Source organism: Apium graveolens, chromosome 11 (genome assembly GCF_009905375.1).
Source record: "Apium graveolens cultivar Ventura chromosome 11, ASM990537v1, whole genome shotgun sequence".
Taxonomy (NCBI): Eukaryota; Viridiplantae; Streptophyta; class Magnoliopsida; order Apiales; family Apiaceae; genus Apium; species Apium graveolens.
Window position 1 is genome coordinate 180059295 of NC_133657.1, and position 21021 is coordinate 180080315.

General features: G+C 36.1%; 1 protein-coding gene across 1 annotated transcript; it reads right to left on the reverse strand.

Annotated features, from left to right (window-relative positions):
- Positions 1-445: 445 nt before the first annotated feature.
- On the reverse strand, positions 446-20719 carry LOC141697199 (protein TIC236, chloroplastic). The gene is made up of 23 exons (XM_074501480.1): positions 18144-20719; positions 17245-17443; positions 17025-17084; positions 16626-16730; positions 14375-14515; positions 14199-14261; positions 13829-14059; positions 13650-13733; positions 12987-13144; positions 12367-12892; positions 11308-11475; positions 11160-11219; positions 10217-10339; positions 9172-9447; positions 7885-7950; positions 7112-7243; positions 5372-6196; positions 4983-5263; positions 4133-4386; positions 3367-3605; positions 3067-3258; positions 1750-2022; positions 446-783 (listed from the first exon to the last, which is right to left on the reverse strand). The coding sequence occupies exons 1-23, from the start codon at positions 20234-20236 to the stop codon at positions 637-639; spliced, it is 6696 nt and encodes a 2231-aa protein (XP_074357581.1). The 5' UTR covers positions 20237-20719; the 3' UTR covers positions 446-636.
- Positions 20720-21021: the final 302 nt, after the last annotated feature.

The window sequence follows — 21021 nt, forward strand, 5'->3', positions numbered from 1 at the left end:
TAGAATAAAAGAACTGTACCATATACAATTGTGAATAAAACAAATATTGAAGATACCCGGACTCTGGCGCAAGAGAAGGTAACATTTAGTTATGCTCGAACTCTACAAAAAACAAAGAGCCACTCTCTATGTTGTCAGAGAAAGAAAATTGACTAGACCTGCAGTGAAACTTTAGCAGCATAGATTTTCCAGAAAGATACCACAAACCTTTCTTAGCATCTGAATTCAGAAAAAGTTTCACATAGTACGTGATTTACAGTAAAATAAGCGGGCATACTGGTAATATAGAACTTGATGAAATTTTGAGTCGTCAGTATATAAAATTATGAACAAGATTGATGAGGCCGCAAGCTTATTTTAAGTCTACAGAGATTTTCTAATCATAACTACTAGCACTTACTTTGGTACTGGTAGAGGTGAGGCTTCACTAATGACTACTGAGACGTATAAACAATTCATTCATTTTCTGAGCAAAGAATGGTAGATATTTACAATATTTACATTTACTTGTGACCTAAAGAACAGAAAAAAAGAGGCCGGGCTGAATATAGGTGTGACTAACTACTGCTACATTTCTACAACACGATCTTCACCAAGGAGTTTTTGCTGCAAATCCCAAAGAGGCTATGTCATAGCTTAATCTTGTGATGTGGTAGAATATTCAAAAAGTAGACGTTTGTAGGGAGCAGATTGCAGAAGTACTCGTAGGCGGCTTGTAAGTTTGTAAATTAAAGTCCATTGCATGGCCATCTCCGAGTCCTTCATTTGTCTAACAATAGAGGCCTGCAAAAAAACAAAATGAAGGGCACATATATGTATCATGCTTCAAGACCAAGATGTAGAAACCTGATTATTAATCATATATCATACCATGCCTTGGCGAAAAAATTTAGTAAGTTCCATTAAAGTTAAAGTATCATCATTCTTCAATAGTCTAGCAAACTTGGAGTATATAAACCATCACTCATTAAGGTAGTTATATAACTTTCACTTATTACTATTTGTTCAATCTTACACCAATCAATACCAGGCAATGAAGTATGGATGCGGACAGAAAGATGGACAACATTTTGTATCACACCAATTTTAACATAAACTAATAATGTAAGATGTGAGGAGCATGATATGGATCATATATATATTCATAGTAAATTTGCCACATATAAACAGTTAAAACATAAAAAACAACAGTGGCAAGAGCTCGCATAACAAAACAATAAAAGTAACAATTATTTGTAAGAATTTAGAAAAAAAAACAATTATTTGTCAGATATATACTGTACTATGCATTAAGTGTAGTCGCAGGAAGTCGGAACTACAGATGAAGCCATTAAATCTACAGTACCACTGGTTAAATAGCCGTACCATATTAAAAAGTAGTTAAAAATATAAATGTTAAAAAATATTCATAAAGCTTGTTCTTTAAACATTTAAAAACCATATCCTGCTGACAGCCATCCAAAACTATACCTGTGCGTCGGTATAGTAGCACGGACATCATTGATAAGGTTCTAATCTCGTGAAGCATAAATTTATAGTTATTCTTTTCTTTTTGAAAATTGTGCCTCTTTGTTTTAAAAATCATATTTTTTGCATAATTTAATCCCCCCCCCCGGGTTGCACATTCTGATGTAATTTTAAGTTTTAACAAACAGGACACTAGTCAATACAGTACTCTAAAAGCCTAGCCATCCATGAATTGAAGTTCTGCGGGATAAAGGAACAACTGGCAAAGGTATTGAAATTAACCTGAAGGCGTTTCCCAAGCTGGACTTCAACTTCTGTACCGAATGATATATTGTTGGCAAGAGATTTAAGAGGATCAATGGTAGGATCCACAGAAAGTAAACTAGGAATCTGTGGAGCATATACTAGCCTCCACCTTGCTTGTCCAAATTCTCCCTTCCCTTCTATTCTAGGCATAAGAGTTTCAAGCGTAGCGGTAGCAAGCTTCTTAAATGCAAGCTGACCATCACCTTCCAAGATAGACTCTGCCAATTGACTTTCAAAGACTCTAGCAGCCTAGTCAGAAAAAAAAGTTATCAGTATGTTACAAATAAGATGTTAATCACTGATTGACTTTTCACTGGAAGAATCATATGTTGGTATGAGGAAAGCTAACATAAAGGATATTGTCTGCGCAGAATCACACTAAATTCCACAAAAAAGTACCATCTGCTTGACGAATTCGGTTAAAAAATAAAACAAACAAGAAATGATGGAAAATATAGACAACAAAATTGAAATACAAGTATTACATACAACATTTTGTAGTGCCCCGAAAACCTTATATCAAAAGATCACGAGTTTTACATTTTTAAAAATTGCTAGTACTCTGTCTATCCTATGTCACTAGCAACTAGCAAACAAGCTCAGCATACATATTACGATGCCTGCCATACATATTGCATACAAACCAAGAAAATTTAATAATAATAAATATAACATTAGGATATCTCAAAAAGTATTCATAGATATAATAATAATAATAAGAAAATTATTTCCTCAACTCTTTTAAGAATACACGAGACGTTGCAAATATGGTGGGAATGAAGGTAGTACAACATTCAATTTTTTTGGATACTGAGTGAATATGTACTTAAGAGAGTGAATGTTGCGATTCAGGAATTGTTGCCTTCTTGCCACACACATTGATGTACTAATTTCCACAGGATATATTATATAATACACTCATTAATGCCCAAAAAAGCGAGTGATTATTTTTTTCAAAACAATATACCAGGTTTAATGTTGATGCATATACCAATTTGTACAGCATACGGAGAATGGGAAACAATAATGTGATCAAAGTAGCTTACATCTACCGCTATGAATAAAGACAATAAGTATTTAGCCAAAACCAAAACCCAGAGAACAGTCATAAAAAAATTTGGGTTTTAAACAAAACTTTAGTGTTTTACCTAGAGAAAGCTACCACAACTTAAATTTAAATGTAAACGAAAAACAAGCTGAGAATCTGAATGAAAAAAATTCATACAAGAGATAATACTAATATTGTTATAGTACAAACACCAGAATTGAGCATAAATGCATAACATCTATTACCTCGGTGGGGGAAAGGACATCCTGTTCCACTGAACGTGTCGAGGTCACTACCAAACTGTCCTGCCATTTGCTAGCTCGACTTTGAATCCTAAATTGCCACTCTGATCCAACCAAAGCTAGGTCCAACAATGGATTTAGTCCATTTTCAGGCTCAAACTTTGCAATATTAAGATGCTCCCGCTTCAGCCTCACCTAGATTAGAAAAAGTCACTTCCAGAATTATCTTCTCGAAGAAAATTGTAAGCCCTTAAGAGATGGACAGCAAGAAAAAAAAAAGAAGCCACATCGACAAGCTTTCACCTGTGTTGCAACGAGATTGACGTCACCATTCTCAAATGTCAGGATACCTCTAGGTTTAATCCATTCGGGATGAGCTAAGCCATTTAACTCAAGCTCACCACTAACCGCAAAGTTTAGAATTAGAGGATAAACTATCCTCAACTCTGGTCCAAGAACAATCTTCAAGTCACTGAGGCGAATATCAATTTTGGGCTTACTACTCACATGCCCCATTTCCTTTTCAACTTCAGCCTCTTTATCTACAAAAGACACATATTTGATCTCTAAGAAGGTTAAAGAGTAACAGAGTCTTTAAACTAAAATTTATTACATTTGCAATTCATGTAATCTTCTTGATTTTCTCAATTTTGAGTGGCATTGACAACCATTTGATACAAAAATCCATGATTCATTGTGCTTTTACCAATACTTTGCGGGGATAGGTCATAACCCCAATTTACTGCACTCTGCTCTCAGCCTTGTCCTACATCACCAGAACTTTAAATACTAGGTTGCCTTGCCATACCAAGTTAGTATCTTTTATTATAACATGTTTCACAACACCTCACTAGTGCTATACACATCAGATCGAGGATGAGGAACCAGTAACTTTAGACACTAGAAGTCCTCGGGACCTTGCATGATATAGAAGAAGGAATACACAAAAGACTTCTAATGAGTGATTTGACTTCGATAATGATAAACATCACACAATTCACATATATAAAGTAGCAATTGTATAACCATGTTAGTTTTTCATTAGATTTCTTCTCATGACTCAGCTTACCTGATAGCTGATTAAATGAAGTATTTGAAGCAGCAGGCTTCAAATTTAGAAAGCGTGAAACATATTTTGAAGCAACCACCTGATTGTAACCACTAGGAAAATTTGATTGATTGGAGACATCCCGATTGATTTGAGCAGCTCCGCCGCCCTTGTCATGTGGTAAATATGCTTCTCCACGGCTCAATTTGATCTTGCCAGATATATTTGGCTGCATTATGGAACCCGTTATTTGCAGCTGGGTGTCAACCTGACCACTGCAGTTTCAGAGGCAAGTCAATTCTCAATGGATTCATGAAAGGGAAAAGAGAAAGCTAAATCACATGAGCAGTAAAGTTTACATCAGTCTACATGTGTGTATCCGACAAATTGGCTGTACATCAGACTACTAGTCCGTGCAGTGCAATAAATGGTGTAATCCCAGAACCCGGATATATTAAAATGCAGAAGTAGTTTAGATAAAAGCGCATAAAGAACATCACAATAAATTTTAAAAACTCAATCAAATATGAAACTGCTTATGATTGTTCAATTAGAAAATAAACACTTCATTTAAAATATTATATCCACTACGTTTTAACAATGAATGAGATTGCATCTAAGAAATATTATGCATAATATTGTTTTAAAACTACGTCGTTTTATGCACCTAAACCATGTGCAACCTAATTCATTCAGGGCGGAGGTAGTGATACACTATAAAACAGAGATTGACCATAGGTGGATGCAAGAAATTCTTGCAAATAGCAAATATTTCATTTCTTTGGAACTTGGTAGGTTTATGCACCTAAACTATGCGCAAGGCAATTCAGTTGGGACGGAGATAGTAATAAACAATGTAAAAGAGACATACCTTAGAATATTCTTTGCACGGACTTCTAGGTCTTCACATTTCAAGTCAATTTTATCACCAAGGGATGCTTCTGTATTCCTAAGAGGGAGATTCCCTTTCAGGGATAGCTTTCCTTTTCTGCTCACCCTACTCTCCAGTGAATTGATGCACAATCTATTTGAGTCCATACGAAGTAGACCGCCAAAGTTTGTGAGTGGTTTCCGAAGCACTGGTGAAGATATAGTTGCCCTGTGGAATGATGCAGATCCATCAACCACTGGTTGTTCAACTGTACCTCTAACCTATATATGTTTGGACAAGAAAAAGGTGTTAAATGTTATGCAGCTGGATTACAATCTACTTGAATTTTCGACAAGGCTTTCTCGATGAAAGCTAAAGCACTGACCAACCTGAAGCATAACTTCCGCATTTCCATTTAGCCAGTTGGCATATGGAGATAAAGCAGTCAGCAACATCATGCCACCATCTTTGATATCAGCATCAACCCTAACTTCTCCAGCATCCAGTACATTCCAGTTCAAGCCTTTAAGACCTTCCGCTAGCTGAGTATCCCAACCTTCTTCAGTTCTATCTCTTGTTGCTTTCTTATCTCCAACTTCATCTACAGATCCTTTTCCTTTCTCCTTGGCCCAACCCGGGAACCATGTTGCTTCCTTATTGTCTCTTTCTAGTTTTTCTTCTTCTAACAAATTACCTTGTACAAAAGTTACAGGAATGCTTCCTTGAACATGTACATGACCATTTTGGATGATGGGTTCAAATTTTGCATTAAATAAAAAACGACTAGTTGATGTCAAGGAAGCAACAATTTCAGCTCGTCCAAGATCAATACCTCCCATAGCCCCATCCAGGAGCCTCACTTGCACATCACATTCTGGTTTGGCAAGACTACCTCTAAGATCACCTTCCATGTGCAGTATACCCTTTATTGGTGCTAAAAGTTGCCGCAATGGATGAACAGCATCAGTGGCTGAAGATTCAATAACCTGCACCACTGTGGGGACTAAACTGACTGGAAAGTTAAGAACAGCAAAATGCAAATTGGTTATGGGCCCTAACAAAGTTCCATCTGCATGTACTGTGGCATTATCCTTCTGAACAAACATTTTCTCTAGACGCAGGCCATCATCGTTGCTGTACAAGCCAGCAGCTAGGACACGCTGTGTTTTGTAAGTTCCCCATTCCCACTCCTCCCCTTGAAAATCAAACTCAGCCTGACAAATAGATGGATTAAAAAATTGTTAAATAATTGCAGAATGAAAAATTAATTAGTGCACAATGCTTCGAGAACACGCTAACCTAGAAAATGAAAAAGTAAAATCAAATAGATAAAGATCAAACTTTTGTCGAGCTTCAATTATCTCTAATGTTTTATCAATGCTATAGAATACAAAGAAACTGAGGTATTGCAAGTCCACACACTCTGTACAAGTGAAGAGCAGGATTGGAGGAGCAGTTCTCTACACTGGTCAGTGGAAAATGTTCTTTTTTTGCTATAAGGGGCAAATGTTACCTCCAAGTGCATGACATAAAATAAGCCTAAAAAGAACAAGACGAAAGAACACAATTTTCACCCTCGCTCCAAATTTCCTAATAAACTAGAAAGTTACATTTTCATAGTATTTCCAATCCTTCCATCTTCCAACCTTTGAAAAAAAACAAAACATAATGCTTAGTCTATAAGGTACAAAAACTACTTGCATAAAAGAACTAAATTCTTTTTAAAATAATTTAAAGAAGACAAATTTAAACAGTGACAAGCAGTAGCTCACCAAGTAATTATATATAAATGGGAAGGCGCTGAAATACGACATTTGAAGATATGCATGTGCCCGTGTCATTAATTCATTTGAATTATTGTAAAATTACATATTATGACCACGTGTGTGAAGCCTATTTTCATATTATTGGATGCCAACGATTATATTGCTTCTCACAAGTCACAAGAAAAGATAATCTACTAATTTATCGTTAGTCAAGGTTTATTCTATTTATTGATTGGAAATAAATACAACATCATTTTTTTAATTTCTTAAAATGATCAAACAAGTTAATGGTGGACAGGTGGAGTAAAGTTTATATTTTATGTTTCTGCACTAGGATGAGATATTTCAGAGGTAGGTATCTACCATTGTGTCCCCATTGCCCCCACCGCTTGCATCTAAAGATCCACGCCAGCGACCTTTGAGTTCAGCTAAAGCTGGAAGACTCAACTCTTCAAGTATCACTTCATTTGGTAGAGTAAAATGGGCACGGAACTCCTAAGAAAAAAAACATGAGCATCAAATAAAATAATACGGAAAAATTGCTGCTGGGTAATGCGATCTGAATACAGGATTGAAATATCATCAACTAAATTAGCTCAAATATGTTCAAACAGCTCATATCTGAAATGCAAATATAAAACACTGATATACATAATGATAATGGTGAACTTTTGAGAGGTCAGCTCTCTCACAGTAATAGAAAAAAAATCGACAATTCTCTCTACACCCCTCACAACTTGCACCTAGATTCCCCTCACTCCCTATTTTACTTTTCTTTTCTACCCCTTAAATGCATTTTTTCTTTTCTACCCCTTACTTCTGGGATTGACCTTTTTACCCTTCTGCTTCTTTCTAACATGCGCCATGAGTATTTGCGGCTTGGGAAATTCGTCAAATTACAAGATATGCACTTTCCATTTACGTGTTTATAATGCACCTTACACACAAGATTGTGGTGAGGAGCAACAATATTACATTTTTTAAAGAGACAAGCCCATTCATGTCCTGTTTCATATAGATTACTAAAACTTATTTAAAGACTATTACAAACTTGTCTTATTCTTTCAAAAATTGAGGCAAATAATGAGCGGAGTACTGAACAAAATAGTAGAGGTTTCATCATCGTAATATCGTACCTCAAGAAGATTTTGAAGGTTTTCAGCATATACCCCAACTGACTGGAGAGTTTGCATGAACAGGTCCTGCAAGTACAGAGTGTCATCAAGATTCAACAAGGTATGATGCTTAATCCATGCATCCTCATAAAAAACATTAGTATAATATTTTTGAGTCCTGTTTAGGTTCATTCATTATCTATAATATTTCCTAGTACAAGAGAAGGGTAAAAGTCAGCATGAAATGCATCAATTATCAAGAAAAGGTAATTTTACAATTAGTCTAGATATTGATGCAGGTCGCAGGATCTTTATATTCAGCGCTTAATTATTTTCTGGAAACTACTTCTGCCTTCTTGAATATGTTTTCCATACTTCCTTGACTTCTCATCAGATATCAGTATAGAACATAGCATATATTGTCAACTGTCTACTTTCATCCAACTATAACATTTTTTCAGCAATGCAAATAAAAGCAACAGCTTACTCTACACAATGAAAATTATAATTCACCAGGTAAAAGCATTGGTAAAGCTTTCATATACAAATATTGTGGGTACCTTTAAGGCAGGGAATTTTCTGGGGAGTATATTAGTTTGCATTTCTCAGGATCTAGCTTAGATCCTGAAAGTAAAACTACTCGAAGATACAGTAGATAAATCAGAAACATATAGAGAGAACAGGGCATAAAGATAAATCTAGAGGAAGAGACTATCAGACAGAAGCTGGAGAGAGTCTCGAGTCTCGACATCATATAGCAGGATCAAAACATTTTTAATATTACCTGTCTATACTAAACAATTACAAAGAGACATGAGATGCTCACAAGTACACCTTAATGACTTAACCTTCACCTCCATCAATTCACTTAACTACTTTGTACACTTCTCATTTGTCAGCTAAGACTCTAGGTAATAAGTTGTTTAGTTGTGTTCTTAACAGTATCTGAAATGTTTTAACAGTACAAGAAATCTAATTCTCTACAATTAACAAAAGAAGTGAGTTGATGCATAAACATACGATAATTATTATAGAAACCCTAGAGAATGCACCAACAATTCTAATTTGCATAAATAACCCCAAGTAAGCCATCGCACACGAGGATAGATGTAAACTTTGAGTTACCCTGTATCAACATACATTATAAAAATGGAGAAAAAAAGTACCCCTCAGTAGCTTACTATTAGGTATCTAAGTTGATTCGACTTGCTATATGATATAGCTTATACTTGGTAGTTGTATCAACAGACCCAACATTAATCAACCACTTATCATTAGGTATTTACTCTAACTAAGTGACATACAAACCTTTGATCTATACTGAACAGCAGGATCAGTACTTCTAGAAAGAAGTCTCGCAAGTGGAAGCATCTCGGCAATCTCAGCTCGAGGAACCTCTAGTCGCATTCTCCATCTGCCCATCGAAGATATTACACTACCCAACTTACCGGCCATTGCTCTCCTGAGCAAATTTCCTTTTTCCACTCCAGCAGGGCTACGATCACGTGTTCCAGGCAGCACATATTCACCTTGAATTTCATATTGGCTATTACTTTGTTCCAAAGCAGCTTTTTCGACAGTAATCTACAAAAGATATTGTCAACCAGAAATGAATATGCCAGATATTCAAGAATTGCACCTAGATGATAAATTTGTAAAAAAGTAAAGCATACAATTAAATGAAGTTATACTATTGTTGTTTCCAGCGATATATCATAAAAAATAATAGGAACTGAAGACAAGACGCAAGAGATTAGATCCTGCAAATAAAAAGAGAAAGAAGTGGGTGCTACTACTATAAACACGTAGGTTGACATGCATTAAAATTCAATTCAACTAAGAATCAAGAGTTATAGTCAGTTTCACAGTAAAGAATGCATCATCTGTAAAGTGCAGCATAAGCTTATGGGTCTAATTGGCAATTTGTAGAGACAAATGATACAGAATATAATAAACCAAGTCAGAAAAATCACGATAAAAAAATATTAAGCATACCAAATAAATAGACAAAATTAGTTATCCAGAGTTCTAAAAGAGAAAATTCTGCTACTGGGATGGAAAAAGTGCATCTCATTTCCCCTAAACTTTATATGGCTGGCCTATACAATGGTTCACCCTTTCTTCGAAGTTTAAAATGTCATACAATTAACAAAGGAAAAAACAGCCACATCTTGCAATCACAATCAATTCAATATAGCGTCTCAACCAAAGTAATCAAAACACAAAATATAAACAGTAATATTGGTAATAAACAAACCATCCCCAATACAGTATCTCACTAACTGTCTATAACATCCCCAATTCAGGAAAGATAACAGCGGATATTCTAATAATATCAGAGAATGGTACTCACCACATCCCCACTCCATCTAGCGGCCACATCTAGAGCTTCCCCTAACACGCCACTGAATTTTGGTTTAAGTACAGATAGCACACCATGGCCCCTTCTTTTTTGAAAGTTCAATTGAAGTTCCGCCTGAAGCAGATCGGAAAGAGGTTTAGCAAGTCAACAATGTTAACGTTAAAGTATAAAAAGATCACAGTAAATCACCTATTTTGATGGTCAAACATTCTAATGGGAAAGAGTTCATTTTAAACAGCCAAGTCAATTGCAACTTATGACAGAGATAAACAGACTTGTAACTCTTCAATTTATTACCAACTCCCCAAAACATTAATATTTTGTACCCCTGTCAAATACGATAACATGACCATCAAGTTGCTACCAGACACTTCATACTCTACATGTCCAATCCAAATAACAATACAAGGCCTCTATGCAATTTATTGTTGAAAGTACTGAGGAGAAACTGTTTTAATATTATCTGGTTGATTTTATGTCATGCATACTCAAATAATTAACTGCAACAAGTTTACTGGAATTAGACACTACTTTTAAAAATAGTACATAAATAAGTTTCTACAAGTACACTTGCATGTCAATATCTGTCATAGAAGATGCAACATGCAATTTACTCATACAAAATGCTACAACAAAATATCTGTATATATTATAAAAAACATCAGTGCATTGCACGGGTAATAAGCTTGTGTTTACAACTTAATACATACATATATATATAACTAAATTTAAGATTCATACTATCTGATTCAGTACTATTTAAGTCATAAAGATCCGATGAAACAAAGTTACTTGCTAAAATCTACTCCGCCTTATTTAGCTTCAGGAAAGTCTATCGTAAGATCACATTAGATAAAGACCACAAATATTTTCTAACAATTGCCTCATGCATATATCTCTTCATATTATAATTGTTCTGAGTAAGACATCTCACCCTTTGTATTGTACCTCGAAGTGAAGCCAGCTCCAATTCATCAAGTGGCAAATTGCGTACCTAATTGAGCTCCAAAACGTGAGTAACATTGTCATGAAGACCAGAAAAAAGTAAATATTCAAGTGAATTAGCATGACAATGCAAGCACCTCCAGGCTAGCAGAATGCAGTGGTCTGTAGCAAACATTAGCTCTTAGATGGCCCTTCTGAAGAGAAAATGACAACATTTTTCCAATAATGCTCTCTTCAGCACTAGGTTGTGATGGTCTTACAACCTCTACTAAAAGACTTTCATCTGGTCTGCCTGTAGCATCCAACTGCATCAACAGAGAGTTCAGAAGTTTAAATTGTTGGCCTAAAATAGACATATGTTGCTGATAAAATGTAACTCAGCACACCGTCTTACATAGAGTCTTCACAAGAAGTGCAGCTACATGAACTTGAGAGGTAAATATTTAAATTGTTTTTGACACACAAATCTCCTATTCTGAACTTGCTCACCTTAAGAAGTCATTCCAAGAGGTAACCAAAATCAGGTTTTTAATAAGTCTTCCCTACTCCCTAAATCAAGTAATTCTCTCACTGTCAAAAGATGTAGCTAGTAGAAGTGATTTAAAACAAAAAATAGTATCAAGCACAAAATTAACAAAATTAATACAACCGCATTGAATGCAGCTAGCCAGCTATTGGTGGGAGAGGGAAAATGATCAGGATTTGGATGCAGCCTTATATGGGACCGGTCCAGGCCAGGTTTTTCTATGATTAGCATAAGACCGGGCTGGTCCTCAAGTCTGCATCCAAGTAAAAGGCATGACATGACTACCATGCTCTGTAAGCTTTAACTCCTGTGATACCTGATCTCAGCAAGTCTCGCACTAAGAAAAGGCAAGGTGGTCCTACGCTAAATAAACATCTCTACTATAAAGTTGCACGCAAATTAGATCATATGAAAAGGCATATGCCCACATTTTCATGCACTAGAAAGTTAAATCCTAAAGACTGACTGTTTAAGAAGGGCCAAAACAACATAATATAAGTTGCTTCCATGGAGTAATAAAAGGAGTCACTTTGTCCTGCTAGTCTACTTTCACATTTTTAACAAAATAAAAAAAATGCTGTTTGCAGCATGATGTTACTCTGGCGAGACAAGATCGCAGAAAAACTACCAAGAAAAATACTAAAATGAGGAAAGTAAGTTTAAGGCGAACCTTGATGCCCTCGTGTGATATGCTCATAATGCCACCCAATTGAGGTGCAATCATCAACTGATTCAGTTTAAGACCTGAGACTGAAACGTCACCAACAAGACTGGGTGTATCTTGTACAATTTCCATAGGCACATCTTCATTTTCCTTTGAAGTTGAGACTTGCTCATTACTGATGCTCAATGGCTTGACTACTTTTCCTTGAAACTTGATTCTTCCGGTAGCTTTCAGATGTACTGGCCGTAAAGAATCAAAAGCATGTGAAGAGACCAAGCTGAAAAACTCAAAACCACGCATGCGCAGATCTAATTCAACTCCTTCCACGATTAAAGGCATGCCATTCCTCATGTCTGACTCTATCTTATCTAACAAGGACTCATCAAGATAGTCTGTAAGGACTTTGGTATAAAGTTCAAAAGCCACTGATGAAGAACTAACAATAATGTAATCATGTGAAATAATGATATCTCCTCGAGCATCACTAAATGATCCTTCAGCTTTAGGTGCTGTCCACTTAATGTCAAACCTTCTGCAATTGGTTTATAATTCGATAATATATGATATTAAAGAGAGGAGCAGATATAAACACAAATCCAATCATCTATGTAAATGTCAAGTCTTACGGTCTCAGCAAGGATCCAGAAAGCTTTGTTTCCCCATTCAAATCCCCTAATTTAAGTGGCATCAAATGAAGCGAAGCAGGTAGATATCTATGCATAATTTTATCAAAAGAAAGATTCCCCGAAAAGTTTACATCCATTGCTGTATCGTCCTCTTCACCCTGCAATAAGGAAGCGCCAACATGAGAACTGATATAAATTTGTAAAAAGCATAAACACTTAAGTTTAAATTATTGGTAAAACTCTATCTTTATTCACAATAAAAGAACACATGCAGATGTCCTATATTAAAAATTAAGTGAAAATATTAAAACAACGTTCATGCATGGTATGTGCACCTCGCAGTTGCTTTCCAAAAACTCGGGACACACTTTACCAACATTAAGGCAACAGTACTTATGTTATCACAATTAGAAACTGGGATGCAGTGACTCTGAAGGTGATTATATATAAAGTTATTTATTGAACAAGTTAGTTAGCCGCACGATTTGGTCCCTCATCAAGGGTTAGCTTTTGTCCTTGCCATGTTGGACAAACCTTGGGCTGCTGATGTTGTTTAGCCTGCAACTGTATGTTTGGTTTTGGGGGGACACTCAATGGAATGAGTGACAGGCATCCTTATCTAGGCTATTTTATGGCCCACAATGAAATACAATTTTTATATACCTCGGGACAAATCCATGCATTTCCTGCTCCACGAATTTCACCACCGTCAACGAGGCTAGCTCTGATTCCATACAAATCAGCGACCTATCACGTTCAATGAGCTCTTTGCTGAATGTTCAGATTAAAAAGTTTAACTTGCACTTCACGCAGGATATTCAAGATTAGGACATACAACTTACACAGTTATCAGTGTTGAAAGTAAAATTTGCAGAAATATAGGAAAATGGAACTCGATCAACTGCTGCCACTGCACCAGCCTCTTTATTCTTCATCATTGTCTCATAGGCAGCTGATGCAGGAATATCAGAAACTGCACTAGTTATCTTCCTTGAAACTAATCCACTTCCTACAAATGTCGGAGCATCCAAGGGACCTTGGCAATTGAAAACTGCTGTTACAGAACCAGCCAACTACAACAAAAGAAGAAACAAAAGCCAGAAAATTTTGGTTAATATTATGCACAGGCATTTGTACAACAAATTGAATAAGATTGAACAATAGATTTCTTGTAACTATTCAGATCTAGACAAACTAAACTGATGTACATACTGGGAACAAGAAAGGCTTCATCTTGAATGTCTTCATCAGGGCATTAACTTCAACAGAAGGGACCTGGAGATATAAAAAATTCAAACTGTATGGCGTGCACTTCGACTCAGCAACATCCAATAATTTAGAGCATAAATATTTTCACATTAAACCAGCATAGCTCATAACACATTTACCTGAAACATTAGGTGAAATTCTCCTTCCTCGGGCTCAATGCCAAAATCTCCTGAAGCTTCCAAAGGCACACTACCAAACCAACCACTCGCATTTTGTAGAAATATTCTCTGAGCACGGAAGCACAGGCTTGCAGTTATATCCTGCAAAAGGAACATGTCCAACATTCACTTAACAACTCGGAATAGATAAAAAAACCTTTCAGTATAGGTGTATTATTAAAATAGTTAGAATGAACAGATACAACAATGAGAGACTGAGAGGTTTACACAACAGAAAATTATAAAAAAATCTAAGAGATATTGCTTTTGTGTGGGAAAGTAGACAAGGAAAGGAATAATGAGTTGAGAAACCTGGTACGGAAATTATTAAACAGCAAGTAGCAATGCCTATTAATCCACTATGTTCTCACTAGTAACAACCACATTAAAGTGTCACATTAGCTACCCCCAGGCTAACTTCACCAAAGACTATGCCTCCTGAGCTTGCAACTAAATCGTTTGGCACAATGAAAGATAAAACACACAGAGATTTTGAGAAAAATATAATCGATGTAATCTAGTAATACTAACAAGTTAGGTATATATACAGAGCATGCTGCTTTGCACACCATCACATAACTCTTCCACATAATAACATTTAGAACAGAAGTAGACACAAGCAAAGGGACCATGAGCATATAGCTAGTTAGCTACACATAATAAACAATCCAAAACATGACCAACATTGAACTAGTAATATAACCCACTTATTACCTTAACAATGTAAGGAATACATCATACAAAACAAATTGAACAAACATGCTGTAAACTTGCCACCCTCTGCAACAGAATTGCATTTTGTTTTGTCACCTACTACTACTAGTTATCAATAGTTGAATAACTAATTGTCCTCATTCCACTTATATAGTATGTGTTCAAATACATTGATATAACAAATTTAATCCCGTGCAATGCACGATTAATTTGTAAATCTTTGTTTAAGAATCTTTTTAAAAAATTTATGCATTGTACTATTTTTAACTCAAGAAAACACAAATCATATTATATATATATATATATAGAGAGAGAGAGAGAGAGAGTCGCGGTCAACTTAGAACCAATCCTTAAAATAGAACCTTAGAACCATTACACTATAGGGCGACTTCTGTTGCAGAACCCTAAATTTTAAATAGACTCTTAAGATCTAAATCTATATACATGTTTTTTTGCATCGTTGTGCTTGCTTAAAATTGTTTTCAAGATATAATACATAAACATAACATTTTGCATGTGCAATTCTGTTGCCGAACCCAAATTAATACTACAAATATGGCAAAGTTCTACAACTGAACTCTATGTAAATAGCATATTAATACTATAGAATAGAGAATTTTGTTGCAGAAGGATATTTTCTACACCTGAACTCTACGTTAATAACACATTAATACTACATGATAAAGCGAATTCTGCTGGAGAACTCCAATTAATACTACAAAAAAGGCAGATGCTACTACAGAACCCTAAATTTTGAATGGACTCTCTGAATTAGTAGTTAAATATCTCATAATTTCAAAAAAAAAAATACAAAGTTCAGCCGAAAAATACAAAACTACGAAATAAGGCTGGAGAATCTTAGATAACTTGCCAAATATGTATTAGTTTAAGAGTTCTTAAGTTAAGGGTTCTAAAAGGAACATGACCCTATATATAGATATAGTTTTAACTCAACTCCTTCCACAACTTTTTCCTTTAGTTCTCTTAGAATTCATAAAAAACACTAAAATATTAAGTAAAACTGAAAACAATTGAGTATTTTCAAAGTTTATGAACAAGAAATGAAGTTCAAATTGTTTTTTCATGCACACTATGAATTTGCATATGTACACAAGTAGTTACAACTAAACGCTAAGAAATGAAATCTATACCTTTTTTTATATTTAAAAAAATCGAACTATTACCTCTGGTAGTACTTTGGATAAGATCTCTCTTACCATCATTATATAGGACATAATAACTAAATATGTTATAGGCAAGACGTGAACCCTTGACCTTTGGCCGTACGACGACAGACCAACTTTATGGATAAGATTCCTATGCGGCTTAGTAGAATAGAATATAATCTGTAATATCCTTGAAGTTATAACAAGTTACCATAACATAATTATGAAACATATTGTCAATAAATATTACTACTCTTGACACCATTAATGATAATTTAAAAAAAGCTAAAGCAGAATTGAGAGAAAGGAACATAAGTGATAATAAGACATACAAGAAACTCTGACGGAGCATCAAATATTTGAAAGGCCAAGCTTGTCACATCGAGCTGCCCGTGAAGATTAGGAAATACTTCTCCATTTGACATGCATATATGGACCTATTAAAAGAAATATGTTACTGTTAAGAAGAAAAGGAAAACTAATAAAAGCAATGCTGGGCATAGCAACCGTGCACATGTTGTCAAATTCCAATGAACTCAGAGTTTCGCAGAGAAAGTAAACTCGAACTTCTCGTGTACAGACTTAAGACTAAATACTCTTAGTAACTAAACAAAAATGGATTCTCTGCATGCTGAACCGTTAATAGTGTTACTACTCTATTTGATAATTGAAAAACACAGGATGACAATATGAGAATACTGTACGAAAACAAAGTAGAATTCGAGAAGCACCTCACCGCTAGCTCTTCCTTTAGACCAGGTAATTGGGATGTCTAGTATCCTCTCAAATAGCTGCACAAGAAATTTATAATAAAGACATTATATCGTGCAAAGCAGGTTCCTTGAAGACTTGTGAAAACTCAAAACGAGGGTAGGGAAAAGAATAGGCAGTCGGAAATTTACAAGTTTCGCCCTATAGAATATAATTAACAATTATTCACATCTGCCTTACAGGAACATAGAGGTTCAAAACTTTCAGATTGGCATGCCATTTCTGCTCATTGACATCAACAAAAACATCTGTAGACAACCAGCCACCATCTTCAGATGTTACATCTGATTTCCACATCTTGCAGCTGCCACTTAATTGTACATGGACACGATCATAGTCATTCTGAAATTTAACATGTCCACTTGCATTCTCCATTTCCCTACAAAACAAAAAATACTAAAATGAGTACTGATTACAACAAATAATAATCCAAGTTCTTTGATACTGGAAATCAATGCTTCGGTATGCCCTTGTAGCTGTCTAATGAATGTTTAGATTGTAGATGAAGAATATAAAACAATTAGCCATAAGTCTCGTCACCTACCTCTGAAACCAAAGTAATTGTTCGTGATAATATTTTTTCTGGATGCACTGGAAACCAATGTCATTTAGGTATCCTTGACGTAAATCATAAGAACAAAGTGCATTCAGTTTTAAACCTCCAAAATGTTCCAAAATTGGGTTGTGTTCTTTGCTATCTTTTTGATAATTTACATCTTTTATCTCAATGCATTAGGTTTAAGGTGCACAAGGTCGGGGTGAAAATCAAACTATGGAACTCATCTAGCAGTAGAAGCAGCTTTGCCAAAGTTTATTCCCTCCTAATTCACAACATGTTACATCTTTATTACCAAACACAGTGATTGCGTGTAAAATCACTCTTAGTGGCTGAAAGACCCTGGACACATTAATGTTGTAACTTGTAAGTTTAACATTGCTTAAATAAAAGTAGTCCAGCCAGTAAGTATTAAAACCACACCATGTCATTTAAAAAGTGCTAAATCTGTGTATGTTGTCCAGTGAAGTACAATGCATTACAAGTAATTGATAAACTTTAAGGGAAAAAGAATGCAGCTCACCTGGGCTCATTGTCACCATAAGCAAGTAGCATTAACGTTGCATCTTTGAAATGAACAGAATCCAAAGTTATTGGAAGCATTTTTTCGAAACTTAAGGTCTCCCCTTCATCAACCTTTTCAACAAGTTCTGCAACAATATCTTTAACTTTTGGGCTGAACTCTAACTTGAGACGTTGGATTGGGTGAGTAACTATGAATGACCAAACGTCTCCCATTCCACTGCTGAAAGTATTAAAACTTGACTCTAGGCTCCAAGGCCGTACAGAATGTGAATTTTGTACCTCGGTAAAAGGTCCAGGGTTAAGTGATTTTGATATTTGGGATGTAGGGACTCCTTGATCTTCTGAGTTGCTTTCTTCATACTCCAGCACCTGACCACTATGTACACTTAATTTATCTTTGCTATCCATGTCCTTATTCACGAAAGCAACTCCCTGAATATCTTTTCTTAAATTAAAAGCCTCTGTTTTCACACTCGCAAAATCTCTAATAGAGCTTTGAACTCCATTTACGCTTTCTTGAGTTGAAAGAGATGGATGACCATTAAAACTGGCTCTCATGGTATTGTCACAATAATGGTTATTTTCAAAAAATATTTGGTTTCCCGAATTTACGGTACTTGCAGTTGCATTCTCCATATTGCTATTCAGGTTTAGGGTTTCCTTGTCAGTCAAATATGTTTTCTCGCCTTCAAATTTTATATTCTCACTATCTCTGTTTCCTCCAATATTCAGTCCTGCAGTCTGAGTCTCCATAACCATTTCATCCGAGCTATTCGAAATACAAGAACAGGCACCAGTAGTATCATCTTCAGGCTTCACAAGAACCTCTACAAGATTCATAACAGCAGTACCTCTAGACAAGTGATTAGGTTCTCCGCATTGCGATTCCCCCAGGAAGTATGCACGTGCTGCCGAGGCACTGCGCTCGAGAATTCGCGTTTTTGCTGAATTACCAGCTGCGGAGATATCCCGCCCATTAGCCCTTCTCTTGAACTTACGCTTAATAGGTCCTGGTATTAATTTAGGCCAAAATTTAATTCCTGATCCAGGAGTATTTACTCCAAAAGATTTTTCTAGGTCAGCATGCTTCATATCATACTCTACACCTGCATCCATGCAATGATGATCTCGCCGGTGCAATCTGTCATCCATGCAAAAAATTGGTTCAGAAGTCGCCACTCCTGTTGGATTGCTTGCAAATGCTTTTGTGATAGCAAACTCAGAAGACCTTGCACCTCCATCAGAAAATATATAACCCGTCTTTGCAGCCTCTATAGCTGCATTATCTCTCTCTTGGACCATGCGAGCAAATGCATCCTCTCTAGCAATCCTCCTGGTCTTTGTACGATGATCAATTCCTTCTTCAGTTGACAAGTGCCTCGGTACAATTCCATCGGTAAACGGAATACCCAACCAAGTATAGTTCTTCTTTTGCACGACTAATAAACTAGGATTGTGTAAAACCGCATCAACAACAATCTTCCCCCTCCGTAAACTTGCAAAAGGAAGAACACGTAGTTTAACAGTAGGAACCTCACCACAAGAAAACTCCTCCACGTGAGGCCCAAAAGAGCACGACTCCAACGTAATGCTCAAAGGTGAAATTCTCCTCACTTTCCCAAAGTCAAGGTCCCGCTGAATTTGTTCACTCAGTGCTGCACAAACAGAAGGCAAAAGCTTTGTTTCCACAAAACTCTTCGCCTTCACCTGCCCATACCATAACAACAAACACACCCCAGACATAACCGCACAAAAGACAGAACACCTAACTATCAACAAACCCTCTTCCCATACCGGCGCCAACCTCTCCTTAACCAAAGTCTTACTCCTCACAAAAGGATCCTTAACACAGTTCACCATCAACCCACTTCTCAACCCAATATTCTTCCACAACAATTCCACATTCCTCCCACAAAAATGCGAAAACTTAACCCCTTTCGAAACCCAATCATTATTCTTAGCCCGAATAACACATTTACGAGAACCCCTTCTCCCTACTCCCACCCCAACTAAATTCCCATCACTATATCTTCCATTTCCATAACATTGAACCGGAACACCAAGAATCGAATTACGCAACGAGATACTCATCCTTACAAACTCCTACAAACTCTTAACTCCTAACCAACTTCAAGATTCATTCATGGGGGACTAAGAAACATGTCTTAGTCCCCATAAAACACATATTTAGTCACAAAAACACTCAAGATTCTAATAAACAACAAAACCCACCAATAAAATCTCAAAACAAAACAAACCCATCAATCATTTAAAACATACTTATGTAAACAAACCTGACCAAAGCCTCTGTGTTTTGTCCCACCGCACTGTATAAGACCTTAAATATCAGACAGTTTGTATGTATATGTGTGTGTATTTTTGTATGTGGTTGTTAATCTTGTGTGTTCCGACCAAAATTCACATGGTCCTGAGATTAAGGATTGTTAGATTTTTGAATTTAAGGTTGTGAGCTTATTATGGGAATCAAGTTGAGTTTCCCAATTCATTGCCCAAGTGTTCTTCGTGTGTCCGACCCGGTCCGACCCGGTCCGACCCGACCCGACCCAGATATAATTTAAGTGATACGTACGTTATACATTCTTTTTGAAGTGTACGGTTCTGAAAATAAAAAACAAACTTTGATGTGTACGCTTCAAAAGAATAAACAAATCAAAGACTTTGAAGTGTACGCTATGTAATATACTCCTAGTTTTTAAAACAAATTCATTGGCCATCTTAATAAATATACTTAATCTGCAAAAACTACACATGCATAATCAGATCAGTAAGAGCACCCGCAACGCGGGACTAACTCTCTTCTCGGGATAAACAAAGTGGAACTGGGTGAATGAATACTTGCTTTTGAGCGTTGGAGT